Source organism: Aspergillus chevalieri, chromosome 8 (assembly GCF_016861735.1).
Source record: "Aspergillus chevalieri M1 DNA, chromosome 8, nearly complete sequence".
In the NCBI taxonomy this organism is placed as follows: Eukaryota; Fungi; Ascomycota; class Eurotiomycetes; order Eurotiales; family Aspergillaceae; genus Aspergillus; species Aspergillus chevalieri.
Window position 1 is genome coordinate 2,114,140 of NC_057369.1, and position 24,030 is coordinate 2,138,169.

The 24,030-nt window shown below is 46.6% G+C and overlaps 9 protein-coding genes across 9 annotated transcripts; 3 read left to right on the forward strand and 6 right to left on the reverse strand.

Annotated features, from left to right (window-relative positions):
• Positions 1-195: 195 nt before the first annotated feature.
• ACHE_80728A (GFA family protein) lies at positions 196-738 on the reverse strand (the record flags this gene model as incomplete). Its single annotated transcript, XM_043284131.1, has 4 exons — positions 196-443; positions 503-555; positions 629-675; positions 727-738. 4 exons carry the CDS (start codon positions 736-738, stop codon positions 196-198), a joined length of 360 nt encoding a protein of 119 aa, XP_043141341.1.
• A 413-nt stretch (positions 739-1,151) lies between these two features.
• On the reverse strand, positions 1,152-1,738 carry ACHE_80729A (GFA family protein; the record flags this gene model as incomplete). The annotated part of the gene is made up of 4 exons (XM_043284132.1): positions 1,152-1,399; positions 1,464-1,527; positions 1,589-1,635; positions 1,687-1,738. 4 exons carry the CDS (start codon positions 1,736-1,738, stop codon positions 1,152-1,154), a joined length of 411 nt encoding a protein of 136 aa, XP_043141342.1.
• An 821-nt stretch (positions 1,739-2,559) lies between these two features.
• ACHE_80730A (uncharacterized protein) lies at positions 2,560-2,817 on the reverse strand (the record flags this gene model as incomplete). The annotated part of the gene is made up of 2 exons (XM_043284133.1): positions 2,560-2,567; positions 2,622-2,817. The coding sequence occupies 2 exons, from the start codon at positions 2,815-2,817 to the stop codon at positions 2,560-2,562; spliced, it is 204 nt and encodes a 67-aa protein (XP_043141343.1).
• A 1,779-nt stretch (positions 2,818-4,596) lies between these two features.
• ACHE_80731S (ATP-binding protein) lies at positions 4,597-6,878 on the forward strand (the record flags this gene model as incomplete). Its single annotated transcript, XM_043284134.1, has 5 exons — positions 4,597-5,005; positions 5,066-5,814; positions 5,921-6,225; positions 6,275-6,711; positions 6,769-6,878. The coding sequence occupies 5 exons, from the start codon at positions 4,597-4,599 to the stop codon at positions 6,876-6,878; spliced, it is 2,010 nt and encodes a 669-aa protein (XP_043141344.1).
• A 1,820-nt stretch (positions 6,879-8,698) lies between these two features.
• ACHE_80732A (uncharacterized protein) lies at positions 8,699-9,730 on the reverse strand (the record flags this gene model as incomplete). Its single annotated transcript, XM_043284135.1, has 1 exon — positions 8,699-9,730. The coding sequence occupies one exon, from the start codon at positions 9,728-9,730 to the stop codon at positions 8,699-8,701; it is 1,032 nt and encodes a 343-aa protein (XP_043141345.1).
• Positions 9,731-10,545: 815 nt separating this feature from the next.
• Positions 10,546-11,067, forward strand: ACHE_80733S (uncharacterized protein; the record flags this gene model as incomplete). The annotated part of the gene is made up of 1 exon (XM_043284136.1): positions 10,546-11,067. One exon carries the CDS (start codon positions 10,546-10,548, stop codon positions 11,065-11,067), a length of 522 nt encoding a protein of 173 aa, XP_043141346.1.
• Positions 11,068-11,714: 647 nt separating this feature from the next.
• Positions 11,715-12,068, reverse strand: ACHE_80734A (uncharacterized protein; the record flags this gene model as incomplete). The annotated part of the gene is made up of 1 exon (XM_043284137.1): positions 11,715-12,068. One exon carries the CDS (start codon positions 12,066-12,068, stop codon positions 11,715-11,717), a length of 354 nt encoding a protein of 117 aa, XP_043141347.1.
• A 2,268-nt stretch (positions 12,069-14,336) lies between these two features.
• Positions 14,337-17,553, forward strand: ACHE_80735S (uncharacterized protein; the record flags this gene model as incomplete). The annotated part of the gene is made up of 5 exons (XM_043284138.1): positions 14,337-14,571; positions 14,628-15,256; positions 15,318-16,363; positions 16,416-16,910; positions 16,968-17,553. 5 exons carry the CDS (start codon positions 14,337-14,339, stop codon positions 17,551-17,553), a joined length of 2,991 nt encoding a protein of 996 aa, XP_043141348.1.
• A 2,522-nt stretch (positions 17,554-20,075) lies between these two features.
• Positions 20,076-21,919, reverse strand: ACHE_80736A (uncharacterized protein; the record flags this gene model as incomplete). The annotated part of the gene is made up of 2 exons (XM_043284139.1): positions 20,076-21,382; positions 21,436-21,919. The coding sequence occupies 2 exons, from the start codon at positions 21,917-21,919 to the stop codon at positions 20,076-20,078; spliced, it is 1,791 nt and encodes a 596-aa protein (XP_043141349.1).
• Positions 21,920-24,030: the final 2,111 nt, after the last annotated feature.

Here is a 24,030-nt window from a genome sequence, read left to right on the forward strand (position 1 = left end):
TTGCTCTTTTTGCTGTGGTTGTGGATATTGAAATTGGAAACGGTTCAGACGGTGGTTCAGATTTTTTTTCGCGGTTCGGTCCACTGTGGGTAGACCCACATGCCGTATGGAATGCTGCACGGAAAGACATGTTGACACATGTTTGACCGTGTCTGACTTGACATGATCATATCGAACATCATGAGTAGTATAGCATCATATAGTGTCCTCCTGCCTCGCCCCCTCAACACCCGACACAAATCCCACCCGATCCTTAACATAAACCTCGACATCAACACGCCCCCGAAGTCCATTCTCCCCATTATCCAGCGTTCCCGCCTTAATAGTAGTGATGTCAGGCATGATGTCAGGCTGACTGTAAAGACTTGAGCCGCAGTCAGGACAAAAGAAGTGGCGGTTGTTTTTGCCCGAGTCTCCGGTTGTGTCGCAATGTTTGGGCGAACCTAGCTTGATTGGTGAGATGGATTCCTGGCGGGGTTTATTTTAGTAAGGTGTTTCTCACCCTTAGTTACTCTGAAAGAGCTGCGGGGGACCATAAGGTTGGAGGTAAAGGCACTGCCGGTCCACTGATGGCGTTAGAGTGACGCTCGTATCCAGAGTATACAGAGTATGCTATTTGATGGAATACCTTCTGGCAATCAATGCAGTGGCAGAGAGCCGTGATGAGTGGCTCCGCTGGTATTGGTTAGTTCAGTCGAACAACGCATAACCCATGTCGAGACATACACTCAGCAGCATAGGCAATACCGCCACACATGCAAGATCCAGACAGAGTCATTGTCGTACTGAATTTTCGGGTTGAGTAAAACCGGCAAAAAGTGTAGTGCGAAAGGGAAATGACCAGGTCATCTATCATTTATAGTCGTGTATCTTGCAGTTGCATGATGGTGGGGGTAATACGAACGCCCCGCGAAGGGGGGGAGAGGGGTTGATTGTTCCATCGCCGTCTCGTACTTTCTTGATGGTTTGAAAGATCAATCTTTGAGAGTTTTAAGAGGATAGAAACTCGAAAGAGATGCTGGTCTTATAGTAGCTAGCTTACTATAGAATGGGGACCTTGATGGCATCTATTTCTGAGATATGGCGTGAACACATAGACTAACCATCAAAATGGACGTATTGCATTCATTGATCAGCGTAGCATAACGAAATCACATAGTTGTCTCCTGCTTGGCCCCCTCAATAGCAGGCACAAAACCCACCCGATCCTTAACATAGAACTCAACGTCAACATGGCCCCGAAGGCCAGTCTCCCCATTGTCCAACGTCCCAGCCTTGATGATGGTCTTGTCGGCCATAATCTCGACCTCGGTGTAGAGACTGGATCCGCACTCAGGACAGAAAAAGTGGCGGTTGTTTTTGCCGGACTTTCCGGTTACGTCGCAGTGTTTGGGGGTCCCTATATAGATTGAATGAGTGACTTAAAGCCTTTGTTTGAAATCACACCGTGGAATAGGTAATACCCTTTGTGATACTAAAAGAGTCGCGTGGTACGACGACGTTGGAGGTGCAGGGGCCGCCGGTCCACTATTGCTCTGCTATTAGTTATTCATATACGGATGAGAGTCAGGAGAAAAGCATGTCTTACCTTCTGGCAATCAATGCAGTGACAGAGAGCCGTAACAAGAGGTTCCGCTAGCATTGTATCAGCATCTATAGCATCGCTTTATGTGCGGGGTAACATACACTCAGCAGCATAGCCGATAAAACCACACATGCAGGATCCTTTTAGAGGCATTTTATCGGTATTGTTTGTTCAGAGTTGAATTGAGATGTACACAGAGGAGTAGTGGCGGAAGTGACCGGGTCAGTCATTTATAAGTGAGCTGTGCGATGATGCTGGCGGGGTAATGTGGAGAGTCGGAATTGTGCATCGCCGATGGGATCTTATACTGTGGCATTTTGATATCGAGAATGATACTATTTGACGTGGAAAATCTTGTAGAGCTACACGGAGTATGGAGATAGATGTAGATCTGGAGCTTGACCGGTTTTATAGTACCTAAGATTGGAATGAGGACCCTGATGGCATCTATTGTATGGGGTATGGCGTGAACAGGTCGGCGTTTAGATCGCCGACCATCACAGTCTGGATGATGTCAATGGCAGTTGTAATACAGAACGGATTAGCCACGTGAGACGCAGACGTTAAGTACTATTTGAATGCCGGATTATTACTTAAGTAACCTCATGTCAGGCACCGGATGATTATGCAGGTCCTACGCATAGAAGTACATGCCACGGTGTATTACAATGCGAGATCTGGAATGCGTTCTTACTTAGCATGTCAGGTACGGGGTACAGTTGATGCTCGGTATATGGGACAGAAGTATGGAATGCAGAGTGTCGGGTGGCCTAAAGATCGAATAAATTTGTAATCATTTCCCTAATACGTTTCCGTGTATTTTCCAACTTCAGTTCAATTGTTCATATCAAAAAGCACCTGCTCTGGTTAGTACATCAGAATAATGATCGGTATATCACAACTGACCAATACTCAACCAGATAACCCTTCCAATAGACATATCACGTCGTATTCCACGTATCAAGCACCGTCATCTACTCCTCTACTCACCATTAGCTTCAATCCATCGCCTCGACGCAAGGGGATGAATACTCACTGACACAAGTAGACGTGTTGATATCACAGACGGTACACTCGACCAAGCAACTATCGGGCCCATTACAAATCTGGCCGCAGCTGCCATTGTCCTGCTTTTCGAGGGCCGCCAAGGTACGCACGGAGTCGGGGATGGCGCTGGCGGTAACGGTGGTGAGAGTCGCGGTGAAGGCGATGAGGAGGGATTTGAGGTGCATTTTGTGGCCTTGCTAAATGGTTGAAGGAATTGAGTATGAATTGAAATGCAGGAGGTGTTGATAGTGAGGGTGTAAAGAGGAGAGAGGTTGTAAGAAAAAGCAAGGGAGACAAGAGAGACCTCTTATATATAGGCAAGTCCATCACATCCACTCCCAATTATCACTTAAAAGAAAACATGAATTCACTGCCTCCATATTAAAGGAATCTGCCAGCATTAACTTTGGATACACCAATCAAGTTGTCACATAATGGATATGCTTGTGACAGCTCTTTGAAATGGGGCCGGCGTTCGTTCTTTGTCCAATCCTGGTTGCATTTGCCCCTGGCGTTGAGCTGAGCGGCTTTCGGATTGCCGAGTTTAAGGGTCTTTTGATTTGAGCTGCCAGTAAGATTTAATTTGTACGCAATTTCAAAGTAATTGATAGTAGAGGACTTGAGAAATCTCTAGAGTTGATATGTAAACATACTGTGGAGAGGACAGGTTACTGATCTCGATCTACAGTTCGCAACGGAATCTTTTTCCCGCCCGCTCACGGGCTCTGCATAGTAGATAGTAACGAACTGAATTCCTACCTAGACTATTGTAGCCATCGAGGAGAATATCGAATCCGGGGAAGAAGAAGAAAAGGGAATCTATCTAGGCGATGGGCGGTCTTTATAAACACCTGTGCGATGAGGCTTAAGCCCTTGTTTGCTCAGATTGCTTGTATGGCCTCGTTTGACATGTTGGCGCTGTTTGTATAGCGTTGAGCCGTCACACTATCTAATTCTTTCTGATGATTTCTCCGTTCACTGTATATACGATTTACTGGGCTGTTCTTGCTCACTGTGGGCCCTTGCCGAGTCATCGGGCAAATACGCGACCATTCGAGGGACAGCGCGCGGGAGTTCGTCTCCCATTGCGACTTGTACAAGAGTTCCCTCTTGAAATCGTCGTCCATCACCTGGGACCAATTGTCCACCATGTCGGGAAAATGTGAGCCCCCAGATGTTCAGTTGCTGTTTAACAGTTGTGAAAACCCGAGCAGCCCCCCGCGCGGGAGGCTACCTGTATATAGATGATAGATGGTAGCTTAGCTAGCTGACAGGCAGTTCCAATCTGCCCGTCGTATGTCCCGCTCTGGGACCAGGGATTCCCCGCTTCCGAGGCTTCCAAGGAGCATGGAGGCGTGGAAAGACCTGACCCTCGACGTAAAATAGGCACACACACACAGAGAGAGAGAGTACACACATTTAGCTAGTAAGCACCCAAACAGCTGTGTATGTGCGCATACGTTAAAGAGACAATATATCTCCTTTGTTTAAACTAGTCCTCTCCATATAGACCTCATTAGTCCAGAATAATCAACTCCCCAATTCCACTCTTGAGCTCCGATCTATAGTTACATGTGGAGTCCATACATACATGTGCCCGCCGCTGGAATGACGTATGACATAATCAACCAATCAACCAATCAGCACACTAATATCACATGCTCACATTCCTTCGCGGCAACGGCGGCGGCGGTGGTAGTATATTCCGTAGGTCTTCCGTACCATCCACTTCTAATGATCATCGCTCATCTCTACATCCTATTTCTTGCAAATTTCTTTCCTGACCTGACTTGGAATAGTCCTGGATGGAAAATTGACTCATATCGCCTGCATATGTGTGTAACAAGGCCGTTGGCAACCCCTCTTACAGTATTGTTTGTCAGGCAGGTGCATTTCTCGCCTTTATTAGGCAGGTGCAACTCTTGTTCTCATCAGGCAGGTGCACTTCTAGTTCTTATCTTTCAATGGCTGCCGCCATCACCAGCTGGGTGCTCAACCCAATCCAATCTTTGACAATGTCTCGACCACGTACTCGCAAATTATGGTGCGCTGTCCCTGGCAACCTTAGGCGGCCATTCTCTATTGAGTGTATTGCAGACCAAGACGATATTGAGACACTCATGAAGAAAATATGGGAAGAAATCAAGGAAGACATCAAGAGAACTACACCCCACTACAGCCGACTCTCTCTCTACAGCCCTGTGGTGCAACTCAATGATGAAGAGGAGTTCAGGATTGATGATGGTGAATTCCTACATCCACGCCGAATGATTACATCACTCTTCCCCAAAAGCGAGGATCCAGATGTGGATATTGTTGTTGTGAGCGGAGATATCACTACACGGAAACGGAAGCGCTCTGAATCACAAAGTGGTGAGAATATCCATTCTTAATGATCTTTTCATGCTTATAGTTGACAATTACACGTTGCAGTGAATATATCTTGGACACATCCCAGAACAGAAAATCGATTGATATGCCCTCGAGAGCGTACAGTGTCAAAACTTGCGGCCATTTTGGATGAAGTGAACATAGTCCATGTGCGTGGAACTCCAGCCAGTGGGAAAACACGTCTCTCTGAACTCTTGAGAGACTACTATCGCAAAGAGGGAAGAAAGGCTTTCTTGATCAAGAAATGGGAAGAACTTGATTCTGAGGATCCCTGGGGCAGTCTTATTGAGCTTGTCAAAAAAAAGAATAAGGAACTAGAAGGTGTCTCCACCACTAGTTTCACTGTGACTTCATCACAATCCGAACATGATCTCTCTTGGGTTTTGACATCAAACACTGTTATTATTGTGGATGAGGCACAGGCGACCTACAGTGATGATACGCTCTGGAACACAATCTTCAAGGAGAGACTAACCCCTAATGTTTACAAATTTCGACTATGTCTTTTCTGCTCTTACGGCAGTCCAGCAGCAGGCCCAGATCCAACATTCTTCACTCCAGTCAAGTTTTCTGACGAACAACGCATCTCATTGACGCCACAAAACCAGCAAGACTCACCACCTATTGGTCTATTTTATGACAAAGAAGAGTTCAGGGATGTCATTTCACGATTGCTTACATTTCATTATGAAGAGACATTCAATTTTGATGAGGGTGCCCTGGAGTATATATTTGCAGTAACAAATGGCCATCCAGGAGCGGTGACATCGATAGTTGATGTAATTTACGAGGTATGTGCTGAATTATCTCTTCAATTTTTTGTTAGTTGAATTAGTTGAACCTCATATTGGGGCATTTTGAGAGGCCATATTTAAGCAAAGAAGCTAACAGTTTCAGGCCTATCGCCATGACATCAAGCGTGGATGTATCAGTACCTTGACAGAAGATCATGTCATCTGGTTCCTGGAGGACACTGCCACAGTTTTTGACAAACTAAGAAGCAAGCCAGTTAATCGCTCTTTTCCAGATATATCAAGAGCTACAAATGGAATCTCAGTCATATTGAGCAAAATTACAGAAGGAAGTATTCCATTTGATATCAATGATGCAAGCATCAAGTTCTGTTACCAGAAAGGTTGGATTCACAGAGTAGCTCTGGATGGTGGTGATGTTGCAGTTCTGCCATCGCGCTTACATGAAAAGTAATTCTCCTCACATGCCCCTATTGTTATTCTGATCTGACCATCTTAGATATGTTGAATATTGGATTGGCAAAATGTCAATGCCCCTTCCTGCCAGATTTGACTCACTACCGAAATTATGCAAAGAAGTTCTGGGTGAATTCTCCATCACGATCCTGAGGCATTCAGCTGAGGGCAAAAAGATATCAACTGCATCACAACCCAGACCTGTGGAAGCCCAATATCAGGATGAATTCCACAGGGGATTTGTCCACCTAGCTGGGCTAGGCGTACCAATATCCAGTGAATGGTCAAGAACTAAGGACGGTCGAGTGGATTTCTATATCCCAGAAAAGAAATGGGCGATTGAATTATTGAGAGATCACAATAGAGTTGATGAACATATCTCTCGATTCAAGGAGGGTGGAAAATATCATCCCTGGCTAAAAGAGAATATGATCAAGGATTGGATCATAATCGACTGTGCGACTTCTTTGCCAACCAAAGGTGTGTTTTCAGTGTTCAATTCAGTATCCATTATTTATTCCACTAACAACTTGATAGAGTTCTCTGAGCCTAGGCTGTGGAATGCTGTATTCATCAATGATTATTCTGAATTGCGGCTGTATAACCATCAGAAAGCTCTTATTATGTCTGTGCATCTACATATTTGAGGATCAGCAGAGATAATATGGCTATTGCACTGTTTACATGCATGTCTTTCATTGTGATATCTTTGTTAGCTGTAGCCAACTTCTCAACTATCAAGCAATCAGATGAATTCACTTGGTTTCCTTTGTCTTACCCTGTGGCTTCTTCTCTCTCCTTTACAGGGCTGATATTCTCGCCTTATGGTTACCTCGTTTAGATTGAGAATACTATCTCTTTTATCTACTAGACTGAGGCCGTGACAAGCAGGGCAATACCCTTAGAGTCACAGGCGAGTCGGTAAATGAGAAGATAGACTCAGAGACTTGTATCTGGAAGTGAACATGAAAAGTCTATTAAAAAAATACTATTGACGAGGCGTTTATGCAGTCAACTCCAGTACACTAAGCCTTTAAGAAATAAAACTAGAGATCATTGAAGATAGTATCTATACTCCCATTGTTCCGTAACTAAACCCTGGTTTGAGGGTTGGTCATGGGAGCTTTCAATCACCTGTGGATCTCAGCCTAGCTCACAGAATAGTCGGTTGTGTTTCTGGGAGCCTTGAGCAAGCTCTAGACCTGGACATGGGTACCCATTTGGGTACAGGACTCATACCCATACCCAAGGCTACGTTTCTACCCAAGTTTACACAGTTTTCCTGCATAAAAAACCCTTAGTCACTAGTGAGTACTTTTCTCTGTTCCCATCCTGTCTGTCAGGCTCGGAATAGTAGATAACAACGAACTGAATTCCTATCTAGACTATTGTAGCCATCGACGAGAACATCGAATCTGGGGAAGAAAAGAAGGAAAGCAATCTACCTACAGGAAAAGGGATTTATATGTGTGATTGCGCTCTAAGTGTTTTCGTCTGTTAGCTCAGATGGCGTTATTTGTATATATCAGTGACTGAGGCATCAAACCGTCACACTGTCAACGCTTATCATACAATCTATCTTTCTCACTTAACGTATTCCACGGGCGAGCGGCGCGCTTTTTCCGCAACCACAACATTTTTGAAGCTTTACAGCCACCAACATCATTAAATTAGGCTATCTAGTAGTAGAATAATGTCAGATGAGCTAGGTGCAATCATTTAATAAAGCAACAAGGGCAATGTCGACAGCTTTCACCTGATTGTGACGGGCAGTTTTTGTTGCAGAACTTTCTCAAATTTTTCTCCCCAAAAAATAGCTGCCAGAAGGCATTTAGGACTGAAACAGAGTCTTTCCCAGTTTCTCTTTCTGCTTCCCAATTATTAAGAGTTACTCGCTACTTTATCATAGCCCTAGGAGGGTTGCATCAGCTTGGATGGGGACCGCTGGCTGAGGACAGACACTGATGACGAATAGGGATGGCAGTGGAGAGCAGGGCCCATGGGAAAATGAAAATGAGGATCATGTTAGCCTACCAGGATTGTTCTCCACAGTAGCAGCAGAAGTTCTCGGTCATGTAAGAGTTATACTTGGACGAATGTGACGGGACAAGATGAAGAAAAGAGAGTGGGCGTGAAACATATTTTACCCTGCCTGACCATTCTCCGGACATTTAAAGTGTCTTACAATGATTAAATCAAGCTGTTAGCCGTTAAAAAAATAGCACACTGTATGGGGCTTGTATTTCAATGATACAGTCAGGGAGGTCGTGGTAGTAAATTCACGCCCTGATCTCTTGTCTTAGGCGATTTGCAGGATACCGCTTCCCTATATGATGACTATTTAATGTAATCATGGAGAATTTTGCTATTTCAGCTGTTTCCAAAATCGATACTTGTGTTGGCATTGGGTTTGAGAGAAAAAAAAAATCAACCCTTAAAGGTGCTACTGCTTTTGCATCCAAGTGTACTACATTGCCGGCATGCTAGCAAGGAATTCAGTCATTTTCTCCCTCGCATAGGATTCAGCATCAACCGCTGTCCATGAATTTTCAATCCGCTGACACGCCACCGCCGTCTCATCTTCATCATAGACACGTGCCAATTCATGTCTTCCTAGGAGGCCGAGTTCATCATCTAAAATTGCCTGGCGGAGATCATCTGTAATCCGTCCAAACATGAGGGGTTTGACCATCAGCTCCAACGCACGGAAGATGCGAATGGTGCCTGATCGAGTATTCAAGGCGAAAGTGGCGAGAACATTGATCTGGTTGATAGTGAACGAATTATTACACCTAGATATCTGGGTCAATTGGGCCACACAGTAAGCTAGTTGGGAAACACACATGATACTCATCAGGGAACTGTCGGCAATCAACAGCATGCCAACTCCCAAGGTCCCTGCAAGCCTCCACCACCATCTGCCTCCTCGTACATGATAACCAGATATCTTATCACGGCGAGATTGCGGTGACATTGATATATGAGGATCATCAGTGTAGGCATCAAGGATACAGTTAAGAACGTGGGTCACAGTCGGCTTTGATGTGGAAGGAGGGCAGTATTCTTTCGGGCGCTTACAGAGCTCCTCATAGTTAATGTAGAGTAATACCTGTCCGATACGCTTCGCAACGGGATCAAGAAACCGGCTTGTCTCATCTACATCTACATCTAGGATGCGAAGGTAATTCACGGCTCCCTGTATACCTTTCCAGAGGACTGGAAGTCCAAGTGGGTGCAAGTCGAGCAACGTATTCTTGTCCCATTCACCCAACAGGGGTTGTAGCATTCCGCAAGGATCCTTTATCAGAATCAGAAGATAAAATTCCGCCTCAAGAACCTTCTGAATTCGTTTCTGCTCAAGCACACCCCCTTGGCCAAATATACAAGATTGCAACAAGTGGATGATCGTCTGATTTGACCTAGTCGCGACTGGCGTTATTTGTGACTGTCTTGACTGGTTGCTGACTAGTCTCTTTGCCTTGACTACTTGGTTGAGCATGGTAGCTCTTAACCCTGGAGGGCCAGATACTCCCCTATCTGGGAAGTGTCAAAATACATAGTAGAGGGTGTCGAATAACCGGAGGCACCTCCATCAGGCCTTGGTGTAGAGATAGTTTCTGCGCGCGACGCTATTCCAGGGACCAGTTACGCGGTTCCACGACGAATTGTCTCCGGTGCCATAGATAGCACTCTTTTACAGTAGTTCCCGAAATCAGCTTGCCCCCAGACACTCTTGGTTTGTTTCCAAGACCCTATCGTGAAACATGCTAGTCCATATATGGTTATCCTCTAGTTATATCATCCTGTTTTCATGGTATTCCACTCCTTTGTAAGATTACAGGGCTTGTTGTTGTATATTAATTTGGTACCATACAATAAAACTTTCGGGATCGGGAGAGATTCCGGGAGTAACCAAAGGTGGGCGGGCGATCATGAAACAAGGCTGGTTCAGATGTTTACACTACCACCCTCACACTTGTTCAATGATACAGTAAAGTGAAGCATATTTACTACACTTAAATTCTAAAAGGATACCATGGATTTCGCTTGCGGAAGATGTATTTTGTCGTAATGTAGCTATTAGTTAACTAAGTCCCCATGAGAACGACGATGACTAAATCTTCCCAGATGAAGATAAGATCAACTTCGGTGAGCCCAATCAGCAAATGGTGTGTTCTTCCATCTATTGGCTGGTCATCAGTAAAAGCGCTACCCCGCGCAATAGTCGCCATCTGACGGGCTGAAAAGTTGTTTGGTGTCTCCTTTCCTTTTCATATTTTCCTCAGCAATCTTTCATCTGTCATCCCAGGCATCATGGCTGGGAAGAAATGGTTGTCACTATCAAACATCCGTCACTTTCATAAGCACCCAAGGCCAGATGATTATCGCGTTGACCCCGTTGCACCATCTAGGAAGACGGACTTGACTCAACTGTCTACAACAGAGCATGATTCAACAACATCCTCCGCCCATGATCATGACCGGGTGCATCCAATTCCAAATAAATCGGCCACCTCAATTAAGCCGAACTTACTCTGGGATAGAGCTTATGACAGCTTCAGAGAAGACCAGCCTGCGCTGGTGGAAGCTTATGAAAAGGTGCTGTCTTGTGAACTTGCTGCGACATGTACCACTTTCCCAGTATCCAACATTGAGCAAAACATGATTGAGCGGAAAGATACAGAGATGCGACGATCTCAGATGGGACAGCTTGTTGACAAGGGTCTGGCAAGGATTGAGCATGAGGCCAATGCCAAACAGGGTGTTGGACATGTAGTAGATGTGGCCCTTGCTGCAAATAATATGATAAGCACTGCACTCAAGGAAGTTGGATAAAAGTTTGGCGAGCTGGTTGGCGGGACTGTCTATTTATAGCACCCTGATGCTCCTCCCAATAGCGAAGCATTTTGACCGGAGGATTTTGAATAGTCGCTTCACCATTTGGTATAGCATTTGCCCATGCTTCATGCTGCACAGCAGTGATATTAAAGGCTTTGTACGCTCGGTTGGATCAGGAAAGCAGTAGTTATCCTTGTTTGTGCAATTTGGATCGTGACAACGCCAACGGTCCATCAACTGGCGTTGAAAGTTGCCAGCAACACGAATGGTATCAAGCCAAGTACTATGCTGCTCTTGCAGGCGACTCGATCGATTTTGGCGCTTCTTTGGTGGGAAGGAAGGGGGAGGGAGCTCGGTATGTCTGAAGAAGGGGGTTCTGGCTGCCGTGAACGCTTCGGTGTTGGTAAGATGGCATCACACTGGACATTTATATCAAAATGGGCTTCAATCATGCCTGTCCGATGGCGACTATGGTGTTTATCTATAATTGATAGTATATGGCTGCCGTTAGCAGTGTCAAAATCATCAAAATCATGGTGGATGGTGCCACCACGCTCAGGAGAGTGTTTGACGGTAACTCTCCGAGCCATGATTTGATACTCTTCCTCTCCAACCGTTGGAGCAATGGCACTTAGAAAGGCCTTTTAAACATCCTCCATATTGAAGGAACGGCGCTGGCTATTAGGCAAGCTCTTCTTCACATATGGCTTCTTGTTGATGCGAATATTCAGGATGATGTCTACAGGATAGTCTGCAGCTCTCATGGCATGCTCTAATGCTGCTTCCAAATCTGAAGTCTCAACTTCTCGAGGCTGCCGTTGTATGCCTTCTGGATAGCGGCGCCGGGCTTCATCTAGAACACGTCGTCCAATAAGCTCTCTATACTTCTCTTTGGCATCATAGAGCGCCCGGGCAGAGGCCTCCTCTTCAGTATCAATGTCCCGGTCATCTATGGAGGGTAGATTGTCATCCTCATCAGCACTCCCCTCATCATCCATTTGTCCACTTTCTTCGTCTTCTGGACCATTCTCATCATGCTCCTCATTCACCCCTTCTTCATATACTTCCTCTTCATCATATGAGGCCCCTGATGCCTCATCTTCTTCAGTGGTTTCAGGCTCAGTACTCGTAGAGGCAGCTCTACGGCTCAAGGATTCCTTTTAGATGACGCGTTGGATTTGGCTGCAGATGATGGCTTCGGCTGCGTATTTTGCAGTGCAAACTGCACTCTTTTTCCAGGAGTAGCTGAACGGCGTGTCTGGGGGCTGTAGAGCGTCTATTCAGAGTTCTTAAACGTGTTTGCGGTGGTCCAGGAGACGCATCGGCTTCTTGATTTGCACGTGCAGCTCGAGCGGCAGCTGCTCTTTGACGTATGGCTGCAGCCTTGGCGGCAGCAGCACGAGGAACATATACCCTTTGTATTTTTCCTCCCTTGATAGCCTTCCTCCGGAGGGGGGGGGGGGGGGAATGCGAGGAATATACATTTTCCGAAGATCATATACGCATTAGAGGACTGGCTGCGGTGTTCGGGAGGCTCGCTTGGGTGGCATGGCTGATAGAGGATATCAGTATCAGATTTTTAAATGGTTTCAGATTGGGCAAATTAGGCAACTTGAGCTCTTTAAATTGTGTATTTAACTGGGTAAATGAACTAGAGAGTATACATGTGTATGTTTGGCGCGAAAGCGCGCCAGGAAATGAAAATTTTGCATACGCTAAATGATCTTTTTTGATTTGCTTTCTTTCTTCCCTCCAAGAACCCCCGCCAAATTCTATGACTCCCAGATCATACATATGTCGCTATCACTGAAAGAAGTCCACTATTCCACAAGACCAGTAATGCAGGAGAGCAAAACGAAAACAGCAGGCCGGGTAACTAGACTGGAACAGCTTCAATCTCCTGTGGGGAGTCCAGTACGGAGCATGCCAAGTTAAGATTGCGATAGCCACAGCAATAATCTTTCCATGTTCAGCTCGGCTCTCGAACCATTACTGTCAGAATTGCGTACCATCACCATGGAGCATCCGTATAGCGGGAACTTAATCTGGCGTGGGATTTTTCTCTTTTTTCTGCCCCTGAAGCGTCCGAGACATCAGAGTATCACACGAGTGATGGGACATCTCAGGACAGCAAACCCTAGACCATAACCAAGGGAGAATGTGGTAGGTGAAAATATTGGACTGTGCATCCAGTACTGGCCTCATCATCTTTGTTCAAAATGCGACTCGAGATGTACAGATTGCCGGTGTTGGTATCAATGATGCCCTTACAAAGGAATTAGGCACAGATATGGTATTTATTATCCCATACCTAGTTCACCAACCAATCACCTACACCATAAGCCCGCTTCCTTTGTTATGGCGAACACCTGTTCCTTTTCGAGAATAGGGGAGCCGCATAGAAACTCCCTCCTCATCCTTCTCCCGGGACCGTGAGTCTCTTTCCCTATTGGTATTAGTCGACTCGGGGGTCCGAAGGGCCAATGCGCACTGAGCACCAAGATTGCATCTCAGCTGAAAAATTCACATGGCAAATATTTCAGAGCTGAAGAGGCCACAAACAAGCGTCCACCCACATTAATGAAGGAGTAGACGATTCAATAGATTGCCATACAATCACATTAAGTTATCAGTACCTTAAGCTTGTAACTAGTCTGATCTCCATTTCGATTCCTGATCTGCAGATTCTACAGCCACCACCGAGCTGAAAGATCAATCTATTGTGCGTAGTTAGTTAGCGGGAACGTCCGAGTCACATAAGCTGAATGGGCCAGCAACATGATCAGCGCATGTAAAATTGCGGTTTGAAGTCGAACTTTAGTCTGTACTACTATTTCACACCTCTTTTGCGAAAATGCTTCAATAACAGTGTCCATAGGAGGATCTGCACGATCTAATTCAGACTATTTCTACGGAGTACAGCCCTCGGACTGGAGGACTCGGGCCGCAGCAATCAATACCTTAACTTGTCGTTTGATCTGACGTCGGTAACTGAGATCTACATTGAGAACTCGTGGATCAGCCCTAAACATTAGTGACAAGAAAACTGTGATCCGAGTTTGATACAGCACCCTTGTAGAGAAAAAGAAAAGAGAAGGGAAAAAAAGGGGAGGGGGCGCGAAGGGGAGGCAACATGTTGGGTTTCGTTACAGTATGGAGTGTAGTTCTTCAATTAAGATTCCTGCCGGAAATGTTATATAAGATGTGCCAGCTCTGTCCGATATCATCTTTGAATATCCCAATCGCAATTTCAGAGCCCAGCAACCATGCGGTTAACCGACCTTGTGCCCTCGCTGGCTTCAGTGGCCTTCCTGGGCACCACGGTGTCTGCGTTCGGCCGTCATGCAGCCCATGAAGGACTCCTTCAGATACCCCCCGCGTTTGCGAAAGATGGAGTCGTCATGTATCCCGCCCTTCATCCCGAGCATGATCATACCGATCTTCACCACTTGGTTCCCGAAATAACCAAGAGCATGCACTACAGCCAAGAAGGACATCGACGTGAGCCTTGACCAATCTCTCTACCCCTGACCTGGTATCAGCTAACTGGTTCTCAGCGGCCCTACATGGTTCTAAACATGCGCATATGGAAGCAATTTTCTCCCACCATACCGTTATTTTGGATCATTCCAGTCATATTGAAGACGTCTCCTGCACCAGTGACCATATAAAAGTGTGCTTCAAAACTCCCGAGGCACGAGACACAGTAAAAAAGTCATGGAAAGAGATCTCCTCGGATGAATTTAACCTGGCAACCTACCACATCAACTGCGGTCATCTCCATGGTGAATCACGTTCCTTCTTCCGTGCGTCCAAGCCCACCTGGCAGGATGACTGCGTGACAGTTTCTACGACCTTTCTTGATGAAAAGGAAGCACTCCACGGTGGCGAGCTCTCCTGGGGAACGTACACTTCTCCACATTTGGTGAAGCGTGAGCGTGTGAAGGGACATGCCCGGGTTTCTAAGCCAGAGCAGATAGTCATGGATGGATCGGGTGGTGATGAAGTTGTCGACCTCACAAAGAACGCGAGCGCACTTCATGAATTCTTTGGTCCGGTGGTACAGGTCGATACGGATATACCAGATTCAGGAACACAAGGGGGTGGATTCATGGACTATGAAGGCGATCTTGTCAAGCGAGGCTTATTCTCCTGGCTTGTAGATGCTTTTGAAGCATTGATAGGTGTAAGTCACGGTCACTTTGACTACATTGGCCAGTGTATGCTGACAGTTATATGTGCTCCAGTTAATTCGAACTTCGATCGAGGTCCAGATTGCGGTTATCAAGGTCTGTGCCTCGGTAATGATCCAGTATGCGGCAACTGCCGTGAAATTATTGCTTGTTCCCTTCGGTGTCCCTTTCGACCAAGAATATCATGTGGACTTCCCCTTCAAGTTTTATATCCCCAGCGCGTTTGCCATTGGGACCAGCATCGAAGCCGCAGTCGCCAAAGGTCTTAGTGAGATAGAGGTCATCAACAGGGTTGCTGATCTTATATACGCAAAGCAAGGCGGCTCCATAGCTGTTAATTGTGCCCATTGTGGAACACAGGGACACTTCCAATTCGAAGGAAAGCTGGCTTTCAGCATTGCCACGGGTCTCTCGAAGGCTCAGATATCACTGATCAATGCCGAACCATTTGTTATTGAAGCAGTCTTTGGCATCACTCCTCAGGGAAGAGCTCTACCTGAGGGACATGATGTGCCTGGTCCCGACGGGAAGAAATCCAAGAAAGGATTCCGCACTACAGCTTCAGCACCGATAAAACCTATTCCTCTCGGCCCCTGGTCTATTCCAACCTTGCTCACTATCGGACCACAGCTGGTGGTAGAGCCCCAGATCAGCGCTTACGTTGACTCAAAAGTCAATATCGAGGTTGGTCCTCGGTTCACAGTATCGACGGGAAATGTGACTTTCGATGCTCTAAACCCCGACAACAATGTTGCATACGGTTGGGAGCCAAAATTCGAATGGGTTTTCGATGCTAATGGGAATATTGTCGCTACTGGTGATATGGCACTACAAGTGGGAATCGAGATGGCACTTGATGTTCTCAGTAGCACCTTTAAGCTATCTGCGGGAATTTACACTGCGCCTTCCGCCTACTTCACAGCCGAATACTCCAACGGTCAAGGGAAAAAATGTGATAATGGTGTGGAACTACGGATTGGTGCCAAAAACCGAGTCTACGCTCAACTCTTAGACAAGGCTTTCGAGCAGAAAGGCAAGAGGGAGTTTGAATTTCCGGAACTAACTTCAGTCTTCGCTGATAAAGGTCTCGGCTGTCTCAGGTAAGGTATCTCACCCCAATTGAGGACTACAAATGTTCTGACATTATTGAAGCTCAGACGGCTGGGATCCTGATAAAGTGGAGGAGTTCCAGCTCCTCAAGGGGGGTGTGTTTAATACGCATCTTGGAAGAGAGGTTAGTAGTTTTTTTAACGACATGCTTGCCACGGACCAAAATAGGACTGTCACAGATCCGGACCGGATCGAGACCGGAGTCAAGTATGCACATGCTGTCAAACAGAAGAATGAAAAGGGTGAGGTGCGGAAGATGCCTGAGACCCATGGATTCCGAGTGATTCAAGATTCTGAGTTGAAGACTACACTCGTTTCCGGAACCGACGGTTTCATATACGCAACCGACAGCCAATACGACCACGATATTAGTGCACCCTGGGGTTCTATCGATGTCACCAAAGAACAGTTCAATTACGATGTTTTTGGCCGGGTCTTGCATTTTAACGCTTCTCGCCTGAGGGAAGATCCCGACATTAATATGGTTGAGCTAGGTGTCTCTCCCAGCGAAAAAATGCCCAAGGGTCTTGAAGCTGCGTAAGTTACACGTTCTGGTTGTATGTAACCGCCTTTGTAACTGATTGAACGCTACAGGTCATTCAAGGCTATCAAGACGGAGAACGGCACTGAAACCTTCGCCATAGCACTGAACACCACACGTCTTCATCCAGATGAAGCGGTCAAAGAGTGGGTTTGGTACCCTACAGTATGCCAAATCCCTCACAGTGGACTTCAACTTTATGCAACCCGGTACCTGGTGACGGAGGAAGGATCAGCCCGGACTGTTGAAAATGCTGGAAATGCTCACTGGATTGATGCAGGGGTATTAATTGATGCATGGGAGTCAAATAGAGAATACAGAAGTGACTTCGACAAACTCGGCCTCAAGCACCTAACCAAGAAAGGACGCAAGCGCCATGGGAAGAAACACCAATTCGAGTTTGATGGGGAGGGGGAGGCGAAGAGTAGGGGAAGGGCGGGTGCGAAGAAGCAGCACAAGCAGCAAAAGCAACATGGCAAGAAAGTGAAGGTCGAGAAGGACCGCTATAAAAGATGCCGCACCGTGAGATTGATCTCTGATCTGAAAAACCGGGGAAATGGCAGCCTCGTATCCAATGCGGTTCAGGATGTGGCCAACGTGGGAGATGCAGCTGTAGGAGCTGCCACTGGAGCAAACTGATGTGCAGTCTTGCACAGACAGAGAAAGGTGTTCGATTCGATATAACTTCTTCAACTAGCTTTAATACAATGTTTAATTGATAACTACTCCCGGCGCCGCCCGCCAACCACTTATCCGTGCTTGGATATTGTGCATTCATTTGCAAAAGGATTTCCAATGTTGTGCAGGTGACTTTCAATAACCCTGTGTCGTGCGGGTGTTAGTGATCAGGTATTCGACATTTTGATCGCATCGCATACTTCTGTTGATCATGGTACATACTTGATCTACAGCTTTGCTTTGGCATCATAAATGGTGTGGACTGTCTTTCCATTCTTGAGAGGTGGGATTGGAAAGGATCCCTCTGTCCTATTCCACCTGCTTGCTCTGAAAACATCCTGGCTATCAGTGAGACTGTCCAATTGTGTGCGCAAGAATTGTCGTTTTGTCTGGCGTACTGTGCGGTGAAAAATTCGTAGTGTTGACTCTTGCTCCATTGGGGGGCTATCTGGGTCTTGTGAGACTTCGGAGTGCTGAAACTGCCTCCTGGCAGTCCTTATTCTACCATCTATGTCCTAATGGATGTGGGTATCCCATTTTCGTAGATGTCTCGAGGGCATTGGTGATCGCCCGCATGATTGTGGTGGCCTAGCTATCTAGGGCTTCGGGTCAGCCTAGGCAGAGTTTCATGATAAGGAATAACGTCGAACCGACTAGACGAGTTCCATTAGCCGATGACATAGCCAGGATGTGCGCACCTTTTCAATAGACAAGTACTCAAGTACTCCGACTATTGTAAACGAGAATACATTGTCCTCTTTCAGTTTATTAGATTCCTCCATGCAAGACCTCGTCTAATTGCGAATTATCGATACATCCGATTCCCCGAATCCCCACTTCAGTTCAGACACTCCGCCGTGCATAGTGCGAAGGCGCTGAGGGCGAGGGCGGAAGACGCAATGGAGGACGCGTCGTAGGGCCTGCCACCTTGATCTTTTTACTATATCTCTGATCCGGCGGAAAGAGGTCATTTACCGCAATGTCGGTCATATGTGCTGATGGGCTGCTCCTACAATGGCATGAAAATATCAGTAATGGTGTTCGTGTTATGGGGCACAAGACTTGACACAAAATGTTCGGATCCGGCCTAGAAGAAAGCTCGATAGATCATTCAGTCTTACCATAAAAATGGACGTGTCAAGCTTCTGCGCAACTAATTTTCGCAGTTGGATGTCCAAACTCCTGTTGTTGGCCCTAGTAATTCATCTGGGGCATGCTGCATGGTTTGAAGCGACGGGGCTAGAAATAGTGTGTAGGCCATGGCTTTGCGCGAGGAGAACTGGCGGTGGTGCTGGATTCTCGGGTTTCACTCTAGTGCGCTGTCAATGGTCCGCTGGCAGTGATTAGTTAGTAGATCGGCGAGACATTTCATGACTCACATGTTCCGGTGGTCAAGACCACGGGCCAGCAATTGATGCCGGCCAAGAGACGGAAAAAAGCTCCATGGTCATCGGGTTCGTGTATAGTAATCGAATGCGTACGGGTGTGGTGAAATTCCACCGTCTTTGATGTCAGTACAGTTTCAGACAGGGTCATATTGAGATTCACATACAGGCAGCATGAATAGTCGCGCTTTTGCAGGAAACACATCTAGGGGAGGAAACGACGGTGACCAGCTCATTCGCGCAACCATGGAAGCGAGGTATGCTTCTATGTACGTAAGAGATATTGTGACCAGGGTGCCTGAAAAAGTATTTTGTCTTTTCTTCAGTCGGCTGACATCGTTGGCACAGTGGATCGCCTCATAGACACTGACTTGCATGAGTTCAAGGTGTATTCTCCTGTTAGCACAGTACAAAACCGAATATTAGGTACAGTAGAAGAAGGATTTATCATGGCCATGAGAAAGCCGTGTTCAAGTGTTGGGTTCTTATGTTTTCATCCTGTAGAGTGGATGATTGGGGAAGGAGTGGAACAAATTCAGACCTCCCGGATGTGTTGTCACGGACATGCTTTGGTTGTCAGTAAAAGTTGAAAGACATATGTGTCTGTCTTTAATTGAGACCTGTTGAAAAACAAGTATCAGCTCATACACCAACTTTTTGAAGCAACATTTCAGTTACAAAATAAGATGACTAGGTTCACGCTGAATTAAAGAGGCCCGGCCAGTTTACGAAATGACGATTGAGAAATATGATCATCGATCATGCCCCCCGGAGCCTTCTAATTTGAGGCCCTATGGTGCTATAAGAGCCCTTCAACCATCACGAAACGCAGGGTACAAGGTTTTGACTAGGCATGAATCCCTATGTAATCAGACCATACTCACATTCAAAAATAGTGGTCGGGTATAGATAAATAGTCTTTTCTACGGCTTTTTTTGTTCTAAGAATTCAAACCCATATCAATTTGCTCTAAATTTTCGAAAGGCCTATGGTGATGTGTCCAAATCTCTTCCTTGACCCTTCGATCTAGCCACCTCTCTTGAGAGGAAATCCTCTGCATTGCCAGAGGCTGTCAGATGACTCGTGCTTGGGGACGCATTAATTGGGATCAAGCCCAAGCCCGTCCGCCAAACCCGCAACTATCTCATATAAAGCCCATGCCCCGGCGTCTGGTAGTTGCTGGCTCGAGGCATCCCCAACATACGTTGCGCGGCCAAACTTGGCCTTGAGGTATTTTGTTTGCTCTGCCTTTTTGGCAGCAACATCCACGGCTGACGGAAAGTCATTTGTTTTCGAAAACTCCTCGCTGAAGGGGAGTAACACGTCCATGACAGTCCGATCTCCTTCCGTTGCTCCTGTGTGTGACTTCAAGGACGTCACCGCGGACGCCAGAGCAGTGGAATAGAAGTTTGGCGTATAAGGACTTATTTTCTCCTCGAGCGAATTCTTCCTCAGGGCTGTAGAAAGGGCGGAAAGAAGAACTCCAAAAATCGCACCGAGGGTTCCGCCCATGTCGTCGACATTCTGCAGAATAGACCAAATTACTTCTAGCAGATCGCCAGATCTTGTACAGCCTTTATCGACACTCTGCAAAATAGATTCGGCCAGGCCTTGGACCGCCTCGCCACAGTCTCCATCACCCATGACCATGTCCCACTGGGTCAACTTTGGCTCTGCCGCAATGGCTCTTTCACACGAGGCCCTTGTAGCCTTCTCCAATAGCGAAGGATCGAATTTGATGCGAGGCGATGCGACATTTTGGCCGTTTGCTTTGGCAACGAGATTATCGAAGGTGGCCTTCCGCTGGGAAGGAGAGGGACGGGTGGTGTTCGGCCAAGAGACAGCAGTCGTGGTGCAATCAAAGTGACGTATCAGGGTAGCGACAGATTCATTCGATTGCCGAGCTGCAGCGGCAAGGTTGCAGAGAGAGATTGAGAAACCCGGCGCGTTGAGAGACGTTTCGAATGCACCAATTAATGCTTTGCAAGGTTTGATGTTCCACCGTGAGCTTAACTGATATTGAATCTCATCGGCCAGAGCAGATAACTCGAGGGCAGAGAGGCCGCCATAGTTGTTGACCAGTAAACCAATTTCATTGTGTGGCTCAAACTTGACAAATGCTCGCTCTGTATCGGAATCATCGCAAAGAAACTTGAGACACCGCTCGATAAGGTCCTCGACAGACGGGGCAGGGGAAACGTGAAGTTGGCCGGGCTCGTTGTGTATGCCGGCACCGACGACAACCACATTGTCTGGGACGGATGATTTTTGGTGTCTGCCCGGTACATGGCAATGGTCAAGAGCCGAGGCGATCGTGACCGTGTGCCCATTTACTGCTTGTCCCAGTGCAAGACACTGTTCAAAAGAGTAACCTTCCGAGGCTGCTGCCCCGACGATCTTCATTGCTACAGCATATTGGTCAGCAGCCATAGAACGAGGGGACAAATAAGAAGCTTACTGAAAACAAGACCAGGTAGCCCTCTCCTACCCATGTGACTGTTTTTACTTCTTCCGATTGAGACATCATCCGTGGCATGTAAAACGGCGATGTTTTCAATCAGACCTTCGGCCTTAGCTCTCTCGGCCGCAAGACCGAAGTGAAGGCGATCCCCAGTGTAATTGGTGATCAATAATATAGTCCCTTTCTTCGATGGTGCCATTCGAATCGCAGCCAGGATTTGCTTCGCGCTTGGTGACGCAAAGATATCACCACAAGCAACAGCTGACAGCAGGCCATCGCCAACGTAGCCACTCCATGCCGGTTCGTGTCCTGAGCCGCCTCCGCTGATGATGCTCACCTTTGAGTCATCATGGAACGCATTCCCAACGACTCTCTCTGCGTAGTTCAAACTCAGGTGATTATTTGCCGAGACAAGAGCTCGTAGCGCTCTTGGAACCAAAGAATTGGCGTTTGTGGAAGGGAAGTAGTGTTTGTCGGACATGGTTCAATAACACACCACACTGGAACCTGGGTGATTTATTGCAGACTGAACAATAGCAAAGGATAAAACAAGTTACCTCTCAGTAGAAGTGGTTCATGCCGTCTCTAATAAAGCATTCATGTCCGACTTAATCTCTGCCTGTGGCAATGACTTCGCCAAGTGTTCTCCGAGCTCGGTAATTCCGTGATTCCAAAATTTAATGTAGAGATCCCGGTGTGGAGATAGATGGCATAAAACCGGCCCCACATATTTACTTGACCGTCGAATCCCCATATTTTGGGTTTCTACTGAAAAGAATGGTCCTCCACCGGGGTCGGGAGGCCGAAGATGGCACTGCCGTTGAAGCACCTGGGGTCGAGGATGCTAGCGTTGCAAAACCCACCGTGCTCTTCTTCTTCGCGTAAGCTTACTCGATACGAAACACTCTCACTCGGCCGTACTCCAAGCCGTTCGGCCCGTGGAAGAGGCTATTGCAAACATTAGTTGAAAGCCGAGTTAGACATTCTCTCGGCAAGCGGTTGCGCCGATAGCGGACAATATCGTGAGATGCAGCCAAATGACACTGTATGGCTGAACTCACCACGAACATTGCTTATATGAGGATTTTTGTGGCCGCTACACATCTGACGCATCACACGGAAATCTCAGATATTAGGGCGCTTGCGCCCCGACACATCACAAATGTAAAGGGGAAGCAAAAAATATGCATGAGAGCAACCAGAATGTGACGCTTACCTGCGCTCATTGTTCTAGTTCCTTTTATGGTTTGACGTAAAGGAAACTTTGCAAAGCAAACTTTGGAAGTGACATTGGAAGTGAACCATCAGCAAAGAAGATCCTGACCAAAAAGGGAGATCCCGCAGAGCTTGATGCTGGAATCAGGCCCCCAGGCGCCAACAACAAGACTTGGGGTAATAGGAAATATTGGTAGACTTCTCGGCTTGTCTTGTCTATGCTTTGGCTGGTCCCGCTTGATTATTTTTGGCCGTGGCATGAGAGAATGTTGAGGATGCTTGCCCAAAATGACACGTGCTTTTTACCACTCCCCCTTCTCTAAACACCGACCATGTCCACCAAAACGCTCCCAATTCTCTCGAGAATCTATCGAACAAAAGGGTGGAATCCTACTAGCCATCGGAGAAATTTAGAATGGCACTACTGCATCTGTACGTAAAATTGCAGAGCGTTTTCAAGTACCAAAAACCTTACTACGCCGCATCACTGGGCAGCAATTTCGCGCCAAAACTCGCCCTAGCGGCCATAAATTGACTGAAACAGAGGAGAATTCACTTACACAATGGATACTATATGGATACAAGTGGAGCAGCACCTCTGCCTGCTACTGTGCGAGAAATGGCCAATTTCCTTGCAAAGCGTGGTTCTGCTACTACCCTTTCAATCGGCCCAAATTGGGTATCAAGATTTGTTAAACGTCGAGAAGACATTCGTACACGACATTCAGAACGCTATGATTATCAACATGCCCAAAATGAGGATCTAACAACCTTACGCGAGTGGTTTAACACCGTTCAATATTCTTTATTCGGAAACAGTATCCTACCAGTGGATATATGTAGTTATGATGGGACAGGGTTTGCAATTGGCCTAATCTCTACTGCTAAAGTGGTTACTCGTGTTCAGTATATGGTCGGCGAGTGGCTTTATAGCCTGGAAATCGTGAGTGGGTGACTGTAGTTGAGTCAGTTAATGCATCTGGATGGGTGCTTCCACTATGCGTGATTTCCAAGAGCAAAAAAATTATTCAAGGATGGTTTTGTGACCTTCCAGGGGACTGGCGCTTTGAGCTCTTTCCAAATGGGTGGACTACTGATAAAATAAGCCTGAAGGCTTCAAAAGATCTTTATTCCAGCTACTACTATGCATACAAAGGGAAAACATCGACTCTTGATTCTTGGTGGCCATGGTAGCCATCTTACGCCACAATCCGATCAAATCTGCAGTGAAAATGCTATTATACTACTCTGCCTACCAGCACACTCGTGTGTAGGGGATGTCGGGTGCCTAGTTTGTGCACTCTAATTGTCAGTCCACGGCGTCTTTGATTGAGGAGTAATTACATTGGTGGGATGGCTGCTTCCCGGTGCAGTACA